The sequence below is a fragment of the Ictalurus punctatus genome, chromosome 17 (assembly GCF_001660625.3).
Source record: "Ictalurus punctatus breed USDA103 chromosome 17, Coco_2.0, whole genome shotgun sequence".
NCBI lineage: Eukaryota > Metazoa > Chordata > Actinopteri > Siluriformes > Ictaluridae > Ictalurus > Ictalurus punctatus.
This window is the reverse complement of record NC_030432.2, coordinates 18,940,026-18,959,827: the sequence shown is the minus strand read 5'-3', so window position 1 is coordinate 18,959,827 and position 19,802 is coordinate 18,940,026. Positions and strand designations below refer to the sequence as shown.

The following is a 19,802-nucleotide window of genomic DNA, read 5'->3' as shown; positions in this document are numbered from 1 at the left end:
TGTCAGCCAAGAACAGGAATCTAAAGCTACATTGGGCACAGACTCACTGGGCAGTTGAGGATGGGAAAAACGCTGCCTTTTTTTAGTCATCAATGTATAATAGTATGAATGTGCAGGTGTAGAAGTATTCCTATTAACATGGATGGTGAGTGTAATAAACTGGCGAATGAACAAGTGTCTATGGGTCAAAATAGATAGATAGATAGATAGATAGATAGATAGATAGATATGATTGCTTTTTACTAGACATTGTGATGTTTCCTCTAAATTGTTATTGTATCATGCAAGAATAATGTGTGTTACATTTTTAAATAAGAATAACATAAATAAATACATTTTGGACAGTGATAAATGAATAAATTCAGGTTATTTAGATTTCATTTTGTATAATACATAAAGTCTTATATGGTTCACTTTTAGTTTTACTGTCTTATATATACTACCTTATATAGCACACTTTTAGCTATACTACCTTATATGGTACACTTTTACTGTACTACCTCATATGCTACACTTTTACTGTACTACCTCATATGCTACAGTTTTAGCTGTACTACCTTATATGCTACACTTTTAGCTGTACTACCTTATATGCTACACTTTTAGTTGTACTACCTTATATGCTACACGTTTAGCTGTACTACCTTATATGCTACACGTTTAGCTGTACTACCTTATATGCTACACTTTTAGCTGTACTACCTTATATGCTCCACTTTTAGCTGTACTACCTCATATGCTACACTTTTAGCTGTACTACCTTATATGCTACACTTTTAGCTGTACTACCTCATATGATACACTTTTAGCTGTGTTACCTTATATGCTACACTTTTAGCTGTACTACCTCATATGCTACACTTTTAGCTGTACTACCTTATATGCTACACTTTTAGCTGTACTACCTCATATGCTACACTTTTAGCCATATTACCTCATATGCTACACTTTTAGGTGTACTACCTTATATGCTACACTTTTAGCTGTACTACCTCATATGCTACAGTTTTAGCTGTACTACCTTATTTGCTACACTTTTAGCTGTATTACCTTATATGCTACACTTTTAGCTGTACTACCTTATATGCTACACGTTTAGCTGTACTACCTTATATGCTACACTTTTAGCTGTACTACCTTATATGCTCCACTTTTAGCTGTACTACCTCATATGCTACACTTTTAGCTGTACTACCTTATATGCTACACGTTTAGCTGTACTACCTTATATGCTACACTTTTAGCTGTACTACCTTATATGCTCCACTTTTAGCTGTACTATCTCATATGCTACACTTTTAGCTGTACTACCTTATATGCTACACTTTTAGCTGTACTACCTCATATGATACACTTTTAGCTGTGTTACCTTATATGCTACACTTTTAGCTGTACTACCTCATATGCTACACTTTTAGCTGTACTACCTTATATGCTACACTTTTAGCTGTACTACCTCATATGCTACACTTTTAGCCATATTACCTCATATGCTACACTTTTAGGTGTACTACCTTATATGCTACACTTTTAGCTGTACTACCTCATATGCTACAGTTTTAGCTGTACTACCTTATTTGCTACACTTTTAGCTGTATTACCTTATATGCTACACTTTTAGCTGTACTACCTCATATGCTACACTTTTAGCTGTACTACCTTATATGCTACACTTTTAGCTGTATTACCTCATATGCCACACTTTTAGCTGTATTACCTCATATGCCATACTTTTAGCTGTACTACCTCATATGCTACACTTTTAGCTGTATTACCTCATATGCTACACTTTTAGCTGTACTACCTTAAATTCTACACTTTTAGCTGTATTACCTTAAATGCTACACTTTTAGCTGTACTACCTTAAAGTTTATTATTTTATTTTAATATTTAAAACTACTGTTATACCATCTGACTCCAAACTTGTTTTTCCTATCACACTTCGTTTCAGTCCTGTGTTTTGTGGTGAACATTGAGAGTAAACAGTTACTGAGCTACAGGGAGAGGTTTTTTTTTTTTTTTTGCTGATGATGTGTATTTTCCCTCCAAAACAAACAAACACAAAGGACATATCACCTAAAAATAAGTATAAAAAATAGCCCGGCTCGGTCACCTCACCTGATCTGAACCCAAACAAAGTAGATAAAGGGGTAAAAACATATGTTTATTCATCAGCTGTACAAATATGATGCTTCTGAAGCACCCGATACACGCTGTATGTGCAGTATACACACTCAATAGTATATTTATATTGTTCAAATGTTTGTAAATAAATGGCAAATTTTATTCAAGTCATCAAAAGATTGTTTTCACTTAAAACTTCTACATCTAAATTATATTAACCAGACGCTAATAGAATTATTAGATTAAAATAAACAAATAAATAGACAAAAACAGTGGCATCCACTAGGTGGCGGTATAAGCGTCTAGCTCTGATTCACCACAAATAAAAGAAACAGAAGAAGAAATGAAACCCAGCGATGTTGCCAGATTGTGCTGAATGAATCTTTTTCTGCTACAGCTGGCGGTTTCAAAATAAGAGTGCTTCAAAAGAATAGTAAAAATATATAAAATGAAATAAAAAAAAAATAAGGGAAAAATAAAAATCACAGTATAAGGTAAGCACTATGTAGTTTTTTTGTAATCTTTCAGGAAAGTTAGAGCCACATAATTAAATTTTCTTAACGGAAACTTTAAACACAACACAAATACCCTAGGAGCCCTCCACCTCTTGTAATATCTTTTTATTTCTTTCTAATCTGACCAGTGCAAGAACATTTCATTTATAGTCCAACCCATGTTTTGAACATTTAATTCCAACATACAACATCCAGTTGTCGTTTATAATTTTCTCTGTGTTTCTAAAAGTGGAGGCTTCTGCTATTTCTTCTACATCTATTTTGCATCTGATCTGTTCCATTTTTTCTGTAGTAACTTTAATGTGATTCCTGACCCAAAAAGCTTAGAAATATAATTATCGCTATATAACCAGATTTCTGCATCTGGAATGGATTTCTGTTTTCCATTTATGAATGGAAAAATGATCTATCATGCTTTACTTATAATGACAGAATCGTGTTTTAAGAAGCCAGAATCTACTCATTAAGTACTGTGTGTTGATTTCAGGTAACGTCTGAATCTAGTGTTATCTATTTTGGTTCACATCTTTATTAGATCCACATTAAAAACAGACAAAACAATAAAACAAAGGCTTAAAGGTAAACAAAGTAATTTCTAAGTATCTCTAATTATCTATCTATCGAGACTGCGACTCTGCCTAAAGGAGGCCATCCACCAGTCAGTGACCAATGACATTCATCATAGTGCTACCACCACCACCATGCTTCACAGTGCTGAGGGTGTTCTCAGGCTGATGTGCTGATTTACTGTGTATTTATCATTTTTATTTGTTTTTGTAACCTATTGCTAAATTTATTCATGTGACTCCAGTGGTTTAATCCCAATTTTCTGAAGTGATACGAATGCTATGTGTGCTCAAAAAAACCCCCTAAACTTCCGCATAGATCACAGAGAGAACCATGACGCATGTGTGTTGTTGTTGACACGAGAGTGTACAAAAAAAAAAATGCAAATCCACCTCTATGTTGAAATCTGCAGACATCTTTATTATAAATATTGTTCTGTGTGACTCAGTTTGTGTACAACGTTACTCTTCTTCTGCATTAAATATTCATATTGCTTCATGACATTGGGATTAACCCACTGGTTTCAATTGTGTCCCAGAAGTCAGTCCATGAGGGTCAGTCACTGATGAAAGAATTTTCATTTTTGGGTGAACTATCTATTTAATTACATCCTGAGTCATTAACTGTCATTTTGACACTGGAAAACGACCACCCCTCAAATCGACATCGTAACAATCTGGCAACCCCGAGCTCCAGCTGCTCTGCTTTGGTGTTGATTCCGGTCTGTTCTCTCCAGTCTGTAGAGCTGAGGGTGTTAATCTGCAGGTAAAGCGGCGTTATGTTTAAATTTCTTGCCTTCTGACTGTAACAGCACTGTGTGGTGCTGCACTCGACTTCTTGTCTGTTTTGGATACGGTGTTTTTTCGTCATAGTGAGACTGTAAACGTGGACATTGTCTCAGCAGAGCGCAGGCAGATGTTAATGCTGTGCAGATGTGCACTGTGTTGTGTGCCGTTTAGTGCATCACTGTTTGGGGAAGACTTTTTTTGTGTGTGTGTGTGTGTGTGTGTGTGTGTGTGTTTGTGTGTGTGTGTGGGTAAACTATTGCCTACTGAAATAATTAATAAATAAATAAATAAATAAATAGAAACCCCTCATAGAATTTGTAATTCTAGAATTTGTTTTAATGGTTATAATGGGAGTTGTATTGGTTTTAATGGAAACTGTAACAGTCCCTGTGGGTCTCTACTGGTAATTTGTTGCCTTCTATTGGTCGCATGTTATGTCTAGTGGACACCATTAATGGTAATGGTTTTAATGGTTAACAGCTGATGGATTGTAGTGGTATGTATAGCGGCAACCAATTTCTGTGATGGTTTCTGTTTGTTTTCCAGCAGGGTTATGTTTGTGTATTACATTGCCTTGCTGTGTATTGGTTTATTAAAGCTTTGGTAAAGTGTAAACGTCAGAGACCACGCTTTTGTCTTCGGAACTTGTTGGTACTTATTGTGGCGTCTGTGGCTCAGGTGGTAGAGCGGGTTGTCCACTAATCGTAGGGTTGGCGGTTCGATTCCTGGCCCACATGACTCCACATGCCGAAGTGTCCTTGGGCAAGACACTGAACCCCAAGTTGATCCTGATGGCAAGTTAGCGCCTTGCATGGCAGCTCTGCTACCATTGGTGTGTGTGTGTGAATGGGTAAAGGGCAGTAGAGCGTTTATTTCTACAGGCCAGTATTCAACTTAAATATCCCAAATGAAATTTTTACAGATTTCACACTGTTGTTACCTTGTGTGATTTCTGCTAAATACACTTTCCCATCATTATTCCAATTATTGTTCTCACACACACACACACACACACACACACACACACACAGAGGCTGAGGGTGACCTGCAACCCGATGCTACCGCCCCCATGCTTCACTGTACTGATGGTGTTCTCAGGCTGATGTGCAGTGTACAGTTTCCACCAGATGCAGCACTTTGTTTGGACTAGTTTTGCCCTCTTCAGTCCAGGGAACTATTTCCAGCGTGCTTGTTGAGTATTCGGTATGCGTTTTGTCAACGTTCATATGGCTGTGCCATAATAACCTTTTGTTTTTGGAGTGTACAAGCTATGTTTGTCCTGTGAACAGCTTCTTCCGCCTGAGCTGTGGATTTTGGCAGCTCCTGCAGGGTTACTCTTGGATTCTTCATTGCTTGCTTCTAAGCAGAGCCAGGGTTGTGCCCTTGTTTTTTAAAATTTATTTTAAGTTTAATAAAATTTCAACCCACACACTGTACTGTTTTAATCTATGTATATACAAATGATGATACCTGAACCAAAGAATGGTTTGACGTGAGTGTGTGATGATTTAGACATGCAGTTCTCATCATGTTAAACTGATGGTTATAAACATCCCTTACGCTAGCCGCATTAAATTCCTGGTTGCAATCCAAAGCTGCCAGTTTTAAAACATTGAAACACGAGCAAGTGACTGGCTCTGGAAAGAATGAGCAAAGAGTTTGGATTGAAGCTGTGATCCTGTGATCATGGTGTCTCTGTTTCAGCGTAATGATACGTTACTAGTGCGGTGTGGTGATAATGGACGGCCGGGTTTTGCGTGTGTGTGAGTCAGACAGAGAGAATTTTCTTCACAGGACCTCTCTGTAATTGTACATACGAGCTGAATGCAGTATGTGTGAGTGTTGTGTCGGACATTCACCTCCCTGTAGGCTGTTACACTACTGAGGTGTGTGTGTACGTGTGTGTGTGTGTGTGTGTGTGTCTGTCTGTGTTTAGTCGACTACTCATGTTCAGCATATGTTTAAAGGAGTGAATTGTATTTAATTGATCATTCTTTTGTGTTCAGGTGGCAAAAAGGTGGGCGGTGCATGGATGGCTGATGGACAGGTGTCTGAACCAATCACAACACAATGCTACCACGGAACCGCTACTTGCTTTTGTTGATGGTTGGTGTGGTGCTAGCTGTGCTAAGCTTCAGCATTCAATACTGTAAGTGTGTGTGTGGGCGTGTGTTTGTGTCTGCTTACATCCTGTTTGATAGTCTTTATATGCGGTGGAAATTTAGAGCAATTTCCATAGGTGTGTGTGTGTGCGTGTGTGTGAGTGTGTCCCCAGTGGGGATAATTTCTCTTAGACTGTATTCATTCGACATTAGAACATATACATATACACGACATCAAAAATATCATATCATGAAACCTGACGGCATTTTGACAGTACGCACATCACAGTGTGTAGATTAGTGTATTGTAGTGTGTAGCAGCGTTGCATAGTTTTTATGGTCCTTTTATTTAATGTCTTAAAAAACTAATTTGTTTAACACAGTAGAATTGGGAAAATGAACATTGATGGAAACAATTCGGAACAGTTTACAATATTAACAAACATTTTAAATCAAATCAAACTGCTTCTCACCATAATTTGTGAATATGTCAAGAAATTATAGCTTGGTGTATTGGGGGGGGGGTGCTTTATTATCCATATCCTTTACAAGTAATACTAGCAATGTGTTTGAGTCTATTAATATTATCGATCTCTAGGATTAACAGCTTTATCCTCCAAGCATGTCTGCATTTAATAAAGCACTCATTTAGAGTCGCATTAGGATCTGAGAGTGAGCAGTTCATAAGTTCCACAAAGCTTTAGCTTTGCTTATTGAAGTGATTTATCACTGATGACGTTTACATGGACAGCGGTAATCTAATTACTGACCTTATTCTGAATAAGGCAATATTCTGGTTAAGGTGTTTACATGAGTCGCTTTTAGAATACTCCTTTCATGTTCAGGTTTTACATGTTATAGAACATAGATGGATTAACGACACACGTCATTACGTCACCGCGCCACGCCGTCCGACGTCCCTTCAGAATTCCACGTATCGACATACGGTTTGTCTTCGTTATGGTACCGTGTACAGTTTTGGGAGTTTTTATTTAAATTTTTACGAACGCTTCAAGTGCAGTTAATTATTTGTCATGCTATACGTGCTAATAGACGACTGCTTGAAGCCGTGGGCTGCTTCCCAAATCACGTACTTACCTACTATATAGTAGCCGAGATACATATATTTATCCTACTATATAGTAGATAAGTACGCGGCTTGGGACGCAGCTGTGCTCTCTTGTTTGCTGTTAAACAGTTGAGCACTGACGTGTGTGTATGTGTCCTGTCGCAGAATGCAATGAAAACACCCACACGACGTTATTAAGGTGTGTACATGTCTGTAATGCACGTCCATAATGGGACTAAAACAGGAATACTCCACACATCTTAATTCCATTTGTGTTTACTTTGAGTATGACCATAGTCGGATTAAGGTCATCAGTAATCGCTGTTTACATGCTAGTTTATTAATCAGAGTATCGTCTTAATCGGGTTCATATCGGATTATTGTTGTCCATGTAAACGTACTGAGTGATTATATTATCAGTATATTATCAATAATAGTGATTAAGCAAGAAATACACTTCAGGATGTACTGTTATAGGAAAATAATCAATGATTCGGACCGATGTGAAGCGAAGACACTGTTACTACCCTGAAGTGGATTATTCTCCCATAACAGCACATCCCAAAGTGTTCTTTATATTCCTTTTATACCAGAGCAATTTGGCAGCAAATACCTTTTTCCTTTACATTTACAATTAATAAATGACACGTCACGTCTTTACTATTTATAGTTGCGTTTAATGCTGTGGAACCTCCGCAAATCAACTTAGTTCCTGTTACCACTTATGTTTTTACATCGGCTATAAAAACTCGTTCCCTTTTCAGCCTCTCTGGGATTTTTTTTCTCTCTTGACGTTAATACGATGCAGCTTGTCCTGATACAGAGAAAATCCGAAACTGCAAAAGTCCCCTGTCTTAAAAACTTTTCCTACAAAGTACGGACACCTTCCGTAAATCTTATAGAAACTGTTCACTACAGCAGGCCATATTCACCATTATTCTTTTTTAAATATTAACACTTTCTTTTTTTTTCCCAATCTGAATATTATAAACCTCAGATTATGTTGAAAGTCCACCATACAAGTCCCTGTGATTGAGCTGTTACCATAGAAACGATACCATATTAGAATGAGCACATTCATGTAAAGTTATCGTTCACTGTGGTATAGAACATAAGAAACTATAGATGTTTAGTGTACATTTTTACACGTTTTACACATGATGTTTTTTCATAAAAGCAGATTTTAAAAGCATATGAAAGCATATTTTTCATGATTGTCAGCCATTTTTAGATACCTGCTCATTATTTCTTCTTATAGTTGGTTTTGATTACTAGTTTATCATATTGCTACAGTTTGTTTAGATTTAGAAGTAAGGATATATTTTAGTGAGCGACAGATCAGTCGATCCTTCATTCAGTCAGTTGTGGTTGGAACAGTTAGGAAGATTAGGACGCAGTTAGGCAGAAGCGAATAGGCGGAGTCGTTGCGGTATTTATTAAATGTCGAAGAGGACGTGCAGTTCCAGCAGTGTGGAAACAATGTAGGTCTTTGGGTTGACAAAACAGGTTGTCAGGCCAGCGAATAATGTGTGTTTGGATGGTTGTTTACATGTGTGAACTCCACGTATTCTTTCCCAGACTGAATCTCCAGTATTAAGGCTCCATGTGAGCTCTAATCTCTGATGTAAAGGTATGAAAGCAATTAATGATAGTAAAAGGTTGTAGCACACAAAAGCACATTTAACAGCACAGGTTTGTTTGTTTGTCCTTGAGCTCTTACAGAAATATTATAGAGGGCACTCTTTCCTGATCCCAGATCCTTCTCCTGATTGATAGTTTCATTATGTTAACCTTGAACACATCAGGATAGGTCACATTATTCGTGTATGGCTATATTTGTGGTATCAGAATTTACATTGCTTTAATCTCTCCTGAGTCTCTCTGTTACCTTTGTTCTCACATCTCTCTCGTTCTCTCTCAAATATCTCTCTCCCTCTCTCTCTCTCTCTCTCTCTCTCTCTCTCTCTCAGTCACAGTGAGCCCATTACTTATTCATTCTTTACAAACAGGAGCTGAAAGCAGGCTGAATGTAGGATGGAATTTCATTTGAAACTCTGTCGTTCTGTCTTTCAGCTCTCTGGGACGTGCCGCTGCACAGTAATGAGTGGGTAGTGAGCAGGGTTGCCAGATCTGTGCAACAGCAAGACCAATCAAAAGCAGATCACAAATGAGTATTGGGCCCTTAATGAATTAAGCTAGAACAATCCGAATAATGATAAATCAGTGCATGGCAAATCAAATAAGTAAATATATGATATACGACAGTAGAATTAACAAATGAACATAATTATCATGGACACTAAGCGGTGACTTTGTTATATATAGTATTTAAAGAAAGGAAATAATGAGTAAAGTAAGCTCAACATCAGAAATACTTTGTGTAGGACATGCATGTTGTTTGGACAACAGCCCGCATCCTCATCATATCCCACAAATCCATCGACTGCACTAGCTATAGTGAAATAGCCCTCATATATCACAAGTAAACACAAGTGGGATTTCAGTATCGGGCTCTCAATTTGTAATTTATTACTGAGTAAATAGAATCAGAACACCATGACTTCAGTTAATTAAGATCGCTTAAACCTGAAAGCTTGACATTTACAGGAACCACATTGTCATCCTTTAATATTTTCATATCAGACCAAGTTCAAAATGAGATCACAAACTGAGTTCATATTTGTATATAGCCCTGAGTTAACACATTTAACCAAAATACCAATCTATATGATTGCAATAGGGATTCAGTTCCAACGAGGCAACCGTTTGAAGATCACATATTTATGCTGCAGGGTAATATAAGTGCCTACACTCACAAAAAAAGGTCAGGGTATAAAAACAAGCTTCAGGGCTTCCTATAGCCGGAGGGAGACATCGGTTTCTCCATCGCTTTCCTTTTCTCTATACTTACTTGTAGTCTGTGGTAAAGCTACAGCCTACAAAGAGCTCTTTGTCTGGCTCCTGCTATTTGGGGACCTGCTATGGGCTATGTGTGTAATGGGATTGGCCAGAGTGTGCAGACAGGTGGGAATACGGGAAAGGGGCTTGATTTTGAATAGACTTCAGTGAGAAGTGGAAACACACACAGAAACACATTCAGATGCTTTGCAGATGTTCTCAGTAAAACACACACACACACACACACACACACTTCCAAAATGCCGGCCTATTTCCAGACACATCTTCTACTTGTCCTGTTTGTGGGTAAGTTTGAATTCATGTGATGTTAAATCGATGCATTAGGGTGTATCTTTGGTTTCAGCATCTGCATGAGACAGTGTTTAACTGGATAGTTTGGATGTGTTGGGGTTTTTTGTGTGCGTTTTTTGTCTGGCTTATTCAGTCTGGGGCACTTGCTTTGAATTGCATTGACGAGAAGTGTGAAGTATATTTCCCAGACTGTTGAATTCTTTCAAACTCTTGGCTGTAAGATGTTTAGAGTCAGTAGAGACAGTGTAATGAAGTGCTGTTTCTTCATGCATTCTGACTGTACGAAGTTTCAGAAATTTCTGAAATGTAAAATGAAGTTGGTGTTTTTCAGTTTTTTGTGTGTGGGCGTGGGACAAACAATACAATCAACTCTACAGTTATTATTCACAGTATTTAAAAAAAAATGATTTAAAATGTCCACTCAAACAACTGGGCCAACCATACAAAAAAAATTCTCATAAGAATTTGTATCTGTCTGTTTTTTTTTTTTTTTTTTTTTTTTTTTTTTTTTAATCTATAGCATTTTATCCTCCAAAAGCATAGAGTATTGTGTTAAAAGTTTTAGGTATGCTAAATGATTTATATACATTTTGTCTCTCTTTATATTTTCTGACATACATTTTCCAAAATGTTAAATTTGTTAGAGAAATATTGAATGCTTTTCTTTCTTTCTTTCTTTCTTTCTTTCTTTCTTTCTTTCTTTCTTTCTTTCTTTCTTTCTTTCTTTTTCTTTCTTTCTTTCTTTCTTTCTTTCTTTTTTTCTTTCTTTCTTTCTTTTACTATTTGATGTTCTTATAGTAATAAGTAAAAGAGCAAAAATATATTTGCACAGCACTGTGTGCAGCAAAATTATTTACACCACTAAAGAATATTTAAAAAAATAAATGCAAACAATTAAAAAGGTAAAAAGTCTTGTTAAAAATACATACACGGTTTAAATACTATGCAACACAGTTTAAAAAATGCAACACAGTCTAGACCTTCATAATAAGTAGGTTTTTGCTGCTAGGATAAGGAAACCTGAAATAGTTGATTATATCCATCAATATAAGTAATGTCATTCTGTACCACTATAGAGCATGAGATCCAGAGAATCAGAGAAAGTGGTGCCTCTATATACTTCTCATCAACTATTAAAGGATAAGTGTGATCTTCTTAGAAAGCTCTTTGTTTAAAACATTCTAGTTTTCCTAAGCAAAGTAACGCACTTGATTATATTATCAAATGACAAAGCAGCAGGTGTCCAGTCGTTTCTGATGGCAATGTGCATGACAGATCTATTTAAGATTTTTATAATTTTTATAATTAGCTACCATGACGAGTCATTGTGATTGGCGTCATTATCTACAGTGCGTCAACTCATGGGTGTTGGTTTGGCTTGAAAGTTCATGGGTGTGGTAGAATGTGTAAAGGAAATTTTACATAAGGTCACAAGGTTCGTTTTGTACGCAAGCATCTTCAGCCAACATGCCTAACCAGGTCTGTTTAAATATTCAAAGATCTGTTTAAAATAAGAACACAATGTACACATATAGATCTCCGCCAATTCTCAGCCGCTGTATGCACACTTCAGTATGCATGTACCTATATTTTTTGTGGATATGTATTACGCAAAGATGCAACACATTATCTTTTAGAAAAGAGCAGGAAATTGCCTTGAATAGAAAGGGTTACATTCTTTAAAAAAAAAAAAGAGGGCATGAGAGTATAAAGGGTGTGTGAGAAACGAGTAGCATGCTGAAGTGTTCTTCACACAAAGCTGCAATGTTAGCTAAGGACACTGAGGCTTCAGTCTATCTAAGGAAGGCTATGTTTTTTTGGGTGTGTGTGCTGCAGATTTAAAACTCTCTGTCTCTCTCTCTCTCTCTCTCTCTCTCTCTCTCTCTCTCTCTCTCAGTGCAACCGATACCAACCACTCCATTGACAGAAGATGGGATGCTTGGTAAAAACAGGAAAAGAGTAAACCCAGTGGTCCATACAGAGTCACCAGAGCTTGACCCGATCAGTGATGCTTACCGATACTGCAACCTGCCCAATCACACAGAACACACACGCGAGGGTGAGATATACACCCCCCACCCCAAGCCACACATAAATCTATGCAGCGTATATGTGAAACTCAGCCCATCATTGTGAGTTCAGACAGGATGATAAGCACACATACACACACACTTTGTTTATCCTGTGTGTGTGTGTGTGTGTATGTGTGTGTGTTTTGTTGTGTGTAGGTCACAGTCTGGCAGACTACAAGCTACTGTTTGTGCAGGTGATGATTCGCCATGGCGACCGTTACCCGCTGTACACCATCCCTCAGACCAAGAGACCAGCCATCGACTGCACACTGTCACCTCACAGGCAAGCTCCATATAGACCAGATTAGCCATGCCCACATTACATCAAAAGGGGAAAACTGTCACACTTTAGCCTCATTAGAAAGTGTTAGTTTTCAGTCAGAAGAAAGAAAGAAAGCAAAAAAAACAAACGCCTAGCCAATCACTCTTACACATATGTGCAGATACTGTATAAAGCACTTGGGCCCTTTAGTGATGGAAAAGCACAGAAAGTTTAGGAATATACAGTGCTGTGATTCTTGTTATGCTAAATTGTTTCAGAAATTACAATCTAAGATAAAACAAAGGCAACCTGAATAAACACCAAATACAGTTTTAAATGATAATGTTATTTATAAAAATGTTTTCCAATAACAACTGGGCCTGTGTGAAAATGTATTTGCCCCAGTAGTTACTACTTCGTTAAATATATGAAACTGCATTCATAATGGGGTTCAGCTGGACTAGACACAACCAGGCCTGATTACTGCAAACTCTGTTCAATCAAATCAACACTTAAATAAAACTTTTTCAACAGCATGAAGTTGGTTAAAAGTCTTACCGAGTAACACACTATGCTAAAGTAGAAAGAAATTCCAGAAATGATGAGGATGAACGGTTTGTCGTTGTTAAATGTTATATAAATTCTAGTAGGAATGCACTTATCCTCACAGAAACTGATATATGATGTAACATTGTGTATTTTGTTTGAAAATCTAAACCTATGTAGTATGAGATGCACACAAAAAACAAGAAATCAGGAAATACTTTTTTTTACAGCTCTATGTATGTCGGGTGAATAATGTGAAAATTTTAATGATTTAATATTTGAATGTAATTTTTTTTTTGCTTTTGAATATGTAAATATTACACACAATTGAATAGTATAGTATTCCATTGTACTTGTCTTCTTATGTATTAAGACACTGCAGTAATCACTGCAAGCCTGAGTGTTTCTCTCAGTTTCAAAAGCTGCAGAACTGCAGCTAACAAACTGTGACTGAATTAATTGTGTGTGTGTGTGTGTGGTTAGAGTTGACTCTCTGTAACTGTATTATTCTCTCTACTCCTCTGCATTGCTTTCTTGCATATTCTCTTTGATATGAAAGTGTTTGTTGTCCTGGTTTCAATCTGGTCTCCTGACCAATCACGGTTCTCAGAAGCCAGATGGACTATTAAAAGTTATTAACCTAATCCCATAATATATCCAAGTTGGTACAGATATATTATAATCTTCACAAATCATAATTTTATTTAATCCTCACAATCTTCATCTTTTTTCAGTCTCTCTCTCTTTCTCTCTCTCTCTCTCTCTCTCTCTCTCTCTCTCTCTCTCTCTCTTCTCTCTCTCTCTCTAACCCTCTTTTTTTGCTCTCTCGATCTCTAACAAGCTTTCTTTATACACCCACACACACTTGAACTTTGTTGATCTGGTGAGCTTACATCATGTACAGTGTATTGCATTAATGCCCTCTAGTGGTGAAGAGAACCTATTACAACTTGCTTTTTCCCCTCATCCCCATTCTCCCACACACGTTTTATTAATTAATTAATTAATTTTTTATTGTTGTTGTTGTTTTTCAGAAAGCCCTCTCACCCTCTGCTGGCCTCATTTATCAGTCACATGGCCCAGGGTGGGCGTGGTCACTGGGACGCATCACTGGGCTCACTGGCCCGAGTACCCAATCACAGCAGCTGTGAGTTGGGCGAGCTCACACAGACAGGTAGCCAATATCTGTGCAGTCTACACACACACACACACACACACCCTGAGTTCCATCTCTAATAATCTATGTTACAGATGACCAGTGTGAATAATTTTTTAATCGGCAATCTTCTGGTCTATTTCACAAAAAGACGTGAGTTGTTTTTTTTTTCAACCATTTGTGATGTGTCCACTTGAATAGTTTGTGAGCATATGCCAACACACTGCTTTTCTCTTCTTGCAGTGGTGAGCATTTCTATCACTTGAATTTTTTCTTATATTTGCATTTTATAGTGTACTGTATACACACTCAGGAAAAAAGGTGTGTCAAGTATTCTTTGGATAGTTAAGGGTTGCTCAAATCTTAAATGGGTTCTATGTGGACCTTCTTTGAAAGGGAAAGCAGAGGGACAAATTGCAACATCTTTAAGGATTCAGGATTGAACCATTTAGCAAGTGAGATTTTCAGAAAAGAATTCTAACAATACTACAAAATGGTTGACACACTATAGGTCACTTTCTGTATGGTGATAAAAAGTCATGTGCCACTTAAGATCATCATCAGCATCAATACCCCTCTCTCTCTCTCTCTCTCTCCCTCTCTCTCTCTCTCGCTCTCTCTTGCCCTACCTTGTTATCTGTCCTTCTCTTCACTCTTTCTCTTTATCATTTTTCCCCTCTACTTTCTTTCTCTTTGTTCCTGTCTGTATCTTCTTTGTGTATATCTCCTCTCTCTATTTCAGGTGTGGTCCAGCATTTAAAAAACGGCGAGCTCTTGCGCCAGGCTTACCTCAAGCACCACAAACTGCTTCCTCCTGATTGGTCATCGCAGCAGCTGTGGTTGGAGACCACCGCTAAGAGCCGCACCCTGCAGAGTGGCTTGGCTCTGCTCTACGGTTTCCTGCCCAATTTTGATTGGTCAAAAGTGACGGTGTGGCACCAGAGGAGCACTATGTTCTGTGGCACATGGTGTGAGTGTCCAGCACGGAGTCTCTTTCTGGATGAGGAGCAGCGTCGTCAATACCGCCTTCGCACCTCTAATGCCGAACTTGAGCAGACCTATGTCGCCATGGCAAAGGCGCTGGGCGTGGCCACACGCACGATGCGGGCGGCCAATCCGATAGATGCGCTGCTGTGTCATTTTTGCCATGGGTTGCCATTTCCCTGTGCCAGCCCGCATGCATTTCCTGCGTCCGAAAAGGGGGCGTGTCTAACACTGCAGCACTTTGCTGTGATTCGCCAGCAGCAGAGAGATGACGAGCGGGAGCGGAAGGAGGCGGGGATATACCGGCGTTTTGCCGTACTTGCAGCACATCCTTTCCTGAACCGGACAGCGGTACGCATGGAGAAAGCTGCCCACGGCAACAGTGAGCCTGTCTTCGCACTGGCCTCCGCCCATGACATCACCATGGCGCCAGTGCTAAGTGCCCTGGGCCTGGAGGGGGCAGGGTTTCCACGTTTCGCTGCTCGCTTGGTGTTTGAGCTGTGGAAGAGTCCGGATGTGAAGGGGAAGGGAACGCAAGGAGGTGTGGCGAATGCTTACATTCGTGTGCTCTATAACGGAGAGGACTTAACCTTTGAAACTGCCTTCTGCCGCAACCATGACCGCCACTCCACCCAGCCGCTGTGTCCTCTGGGTAATTTCTTGTCCTTTGTACGAAAGGACATGTTCAGTATTGTGAATGCCACCAGCTACCATCAAGCCTGCCATCAAAACTATTAACAGTGAGACAGATGGACAGTCAGTAAGACAGAGAGAAAAAACGAATATATTTTTGTTTTGTTTTTTTGTTGTTTTATTTGCGTTTTTATTATCTGTTAGTGGTTTCTGTATTTAGTACTTTGATTGTGTTTTCTTTTGAATAACTTTAACAGTTAATGCTGTGCTAAACATGCGGTCTGGAACATTTTTAATTGGTCTCACAAGTTCACTTGTATGTGAAGCGATGCACAGTGCCTTGGGGATCCATCGGATTTGCATGTTGGTGTTCTGTGGAGTTTTCTCTGCTGTATACAGTGTCATATCTGCATCCAGACTACCCTCAACAACTTCAACAATTCCTCTCAACAGAATGTCTTAAGGCCTGTTCACACCAACTACGATATAACAAAAAAATCTTCGAACAGCATCTTAAAATGAACGCATGCATTTCTACAATCTTAGAGAAATAATTTCTAGTTAGCACCATTTGATTTGTCCCTCTGGGCGAACCCTAAAATCTTCTAAGATCTGCACAACAGAGGGTATTTTTCAGAAAAATAGAACCCATCAGCACATGGAGCCCGACGTCGGTGTAATCCAATGGTGTGTCATTTTTTTTCCTGATGCCGACTCGATTTTTTATTTTTTAAAAATTTTTTTAGATGCCACAAAACATAACAAACCAGGTTCTCTTGACATCAAAAGTCATAAAAATGACGGCTGAGCATTTGTCAGCGTTTCTGTCAGAGCATAAAGAGTGACAGTGGCTACACAATGACAGAGCTAAAGTAAACATGGGTTTGTTTAATGGAGCCAGTAATTGAAGCTCTGATGAATTCAATAGGAAGTAACGAAATAAGAATCTGAAAGTAAACACATGGTGAAGTGCCGCTCGGGGGTTGATCGGTTCATGATCACATGCCGTTTGTCACGTTCATGGACGGATCAGCACTAGAATTTGCATGTGCTTTGTTCATAGATGTTGTGGAGGATAAACGGTACAGAAAATGGATGAATGGATGGATGGATAGACGTTTCGTGTTCATTGTGAATGGGCCTTTACTACTATCCCGTGGTCTACATTCACACAAAGGTCCACTCAATGTGGACATCATCTAGACATGTACTGTAGACGGTAATATACAGAAAAGGAAAATATGAAAAATATGGAAGGATTTAGAATATTATCACAATACTGTTTTTTACTTGAATTCTGCAGAAGTTCTCTCCACGTCATTTCTTAAACTTTCATGTTCACCCTCGTCTAGTGAACATAATCAAGTGATTCTGGGATTCTCAGAGAAGAACATGCATTTGAAACCTGAGTAACAGCAATACTGTGCATGCTACATATCACCATATTGTATAATTTATTATTATACACATATCTTATCAAGGACAGACGGTAATGATTGAAAGCTTTGTTGCCTGACCTTGTATTGAAACACCAAATCAGGTTTGTTCTTCGGGCTAATTTGGATATAACGGCAACCTGCTCAGACTAAAACGTACCATCGTGGAATTCCGTATTTATCTTGGGGTCACTTGTACTGCTGTTTAATTTATTGAAACGATACTGACGCTCTCATTCTGTCGTGAAGCAGTGATGTGGAACATGCATCAAGCCTGCTTTCCAGTTTTGCACATTATTTTATTCCTCTTCTATGAAGGCACACATCTGATCCGAATCATGTGAAGACCACAAAATGTGTCTTAAATAAAATGTCAGAGGGAGCGAAAGTTAACGCTAGCACAGACGTCAAGCAATAAACGACGCCAAACCTATACATAGGGTCAGTCATGATGTTTTTCAGCGGTACATTACATTTAACTGACTTTTATAAAAATCATATTGTATGAATAAGATAATAAGCTAAAATCCCAAGGAGTGTATTTGACAGAGCGAACTGAGAAAGTACTGGATGGTAGCACTTTGAAAGAACACAATGAGGTTTGATATGCAGCCAGGCAGCGTTCATTTAAAAACAACTCTCGCAAATCAAGCACTGATTACCAGCACAGTCCTGAGGACAATCACACTGATTCATGCGGAGGATTTCGATGATAACCGTTTAGCGCGTTATGTCCGCAGACTAGTTTTTGTATGATGTGCTGTTTGTAAAGTTTGGAGATTTTGGCGCACACAGCCACTTTATTCGATTCGTGTTTAACCTTGTTTAACTCATTGCTAAATAATTTTCATACATTTAACCTGGAATAATGTCGCATCCGTTGTCTTAAAAGGTAGAAAACCAGGAGCATTAAAAGTCTGGTGTAGGGAATGTTGAAGGGTTTTGTATTGTGATTTCTATTTTTATTATTAATATTATCGTGTTCTGGTACATTCCTTCATATCAAAGCACATTTTGCAATAAAGTCACATTCCAAATGGATTTTGGGTTTTCAAGTGTTGTGATTTCTTGACAATAGAAAGTAATATATTATGTTATATTATATGTATTATTATGTATAAATGTGTATAGGTGTGTATATATATATATTATTATATTATTATATTATATTATTAGTATTATAGTGTGTATATATATATATATATATATATTACACAATTAACAGTAACGAAACCGATTACATGAAACTGTACATACATAAGGACTAAAAACTTGGGGGTGTGCTGTTATAGGAATATAATCAATGATTGGGTGAAGTGATGCGGCCCAATGTGAACGGGCGTTACTGTTACCACCTTGAAGTAATTATTTTCCAAAAACCGTGTCCTGAAGCGTTTTGTTCTTCACATACTACAGCAAATTTCATATATTAAAAGACATTTCATACATTTTAATCCATTTAGAGTTACGTTTAATGTTGTGCAGCATCTTTGAAACAAGTAACTAATTACAGGAACTAACATTATATCAGCTTCTTCACTGGCCTTTCTTTTTCTCGCTAAAAAATTCAGCTTGTCATGTTTCCAAGAAATCTCAAAGTTCTCTATCCAAAGGACTTCCCTGGATCAGAAAGCTTAGTTATACAGTAACTTTACCTGTTACAAAATGCTGACACTGGAGACTCCTTTAGAAAAATGCTAAACAGACATACTCACATGAAACTTTTTTTTTTAAATCAATTATACACATATGTTTAATCTGTTTATGTATAGCGTCCACTATACAAGTCCCTATGATTTAGTTGCTACTATTAGAAATGATAAAGTATTAGAACAAATCCATTCATATAAACCTGTGATTTGTCTCACAGATGGAAATAATCGAAAATCAGAGCTGTTGTAATTGAAAAATTAATCAGAATTGAGAAGTTGTGGTATAAGAGGTATTAGATACAATAATAAGTCTTAGTGAACTGTTAGCTTTGACAAATACAAACAATGTTGGAATCTGAGGTTCCAAACCAGTGGCAAGTGAATACATGTACATTTATAACACTTTGTGTCACATTTCTAGTATTTTTCCTTCATTATTACACAGCTGAACTGATTTTAAGTTATTGAGCTCATTCAATTTAAGTGATGGGTCATTAGGGAGTCTAATTATAATACTCCAATAGATTCAACATCTTTGATGTTCCAATACCATAATGAAATTTTAAAAAATAAACAAATAAATAAGCACAGACTGAGGGGAGCGGTGGCTTAGTGGTTAGGATGTTTGCCTCGCACCGCCATGTTTGGGGGTTCAAATCCTGTCTCTGCCATGGTGCGCGAAGTTT

General features: G+C 37.9%; 1 protein-coding gene across 2 annotated transcripts; it reads left to right on the top strand.

Annotated features, from left to right (window-relative positions):
• Positions 1 to 3,883: 3,883 nt before the first annotated feature.
• On the top strand, positions 3,884 to 18,505 carry pxylp1 (2-phosphoxylose phosphatase 1). Of its 2 annotated transcripts, XM_017490677.3 has the most exons (6): positions 3,884 to 3,971; positions 6,001 to 6,143; positions 12,273 to 12,434; positions 12,604 to 12,730; positions 14,290 to 14,429; positions 15,154 to 18,505. In XM_017490677.3, exons 2-6 carry the CDS (start codon positions 6,065 to 6,067, stop codon positions 16,131 to 16,133), a joined length of 1,488 nt encoding a protein of 495 aa, XP_017346166.1. In that variant the 5' UTR covers positions 3,884 to 3,971; positions 6,001 to 6,064; the 3' UTR covers positions 16,134 to 18,505. The 2 variants fall into 2 exon arrangements, with proteins under 2 accessions (XP_017346166.1, XP_017346167.1); XM_017490678.3 differs by lacking the exons at positions 3,884 to 3,971; positions 6,001 to 6,143 and adding an exon at positions 10,228 to 10,369.
• Positions 18,506 to 19,802: the final 1,297 nt, after the last annotated feature.

Excerpts from the sequence above, each read along its gene's own strand:
- pxylp1 (XM_017490677.3), top strand. The coding sequence starts at position 6,065 with ATGCTACCACGGAACCGCTACTTGCTTTTGTTGATGGTTGGTGTGGTG. Across the intron at positions 12,435-12,603 it reads CACAGAACACACACGCGAGG|GTCACAGTCTGGCAGACTAC; the intron begins GTGAGATATACA and ends TGTTGTGTGTAG. Across the intron at positions 14,430-15,153 it reads GGGCGAGCTCACACAGACAG|GTGTGGTCCAGCATTTAAAA; the intron begins GTAGCCAATATC and ends TCTCTATTTCAG.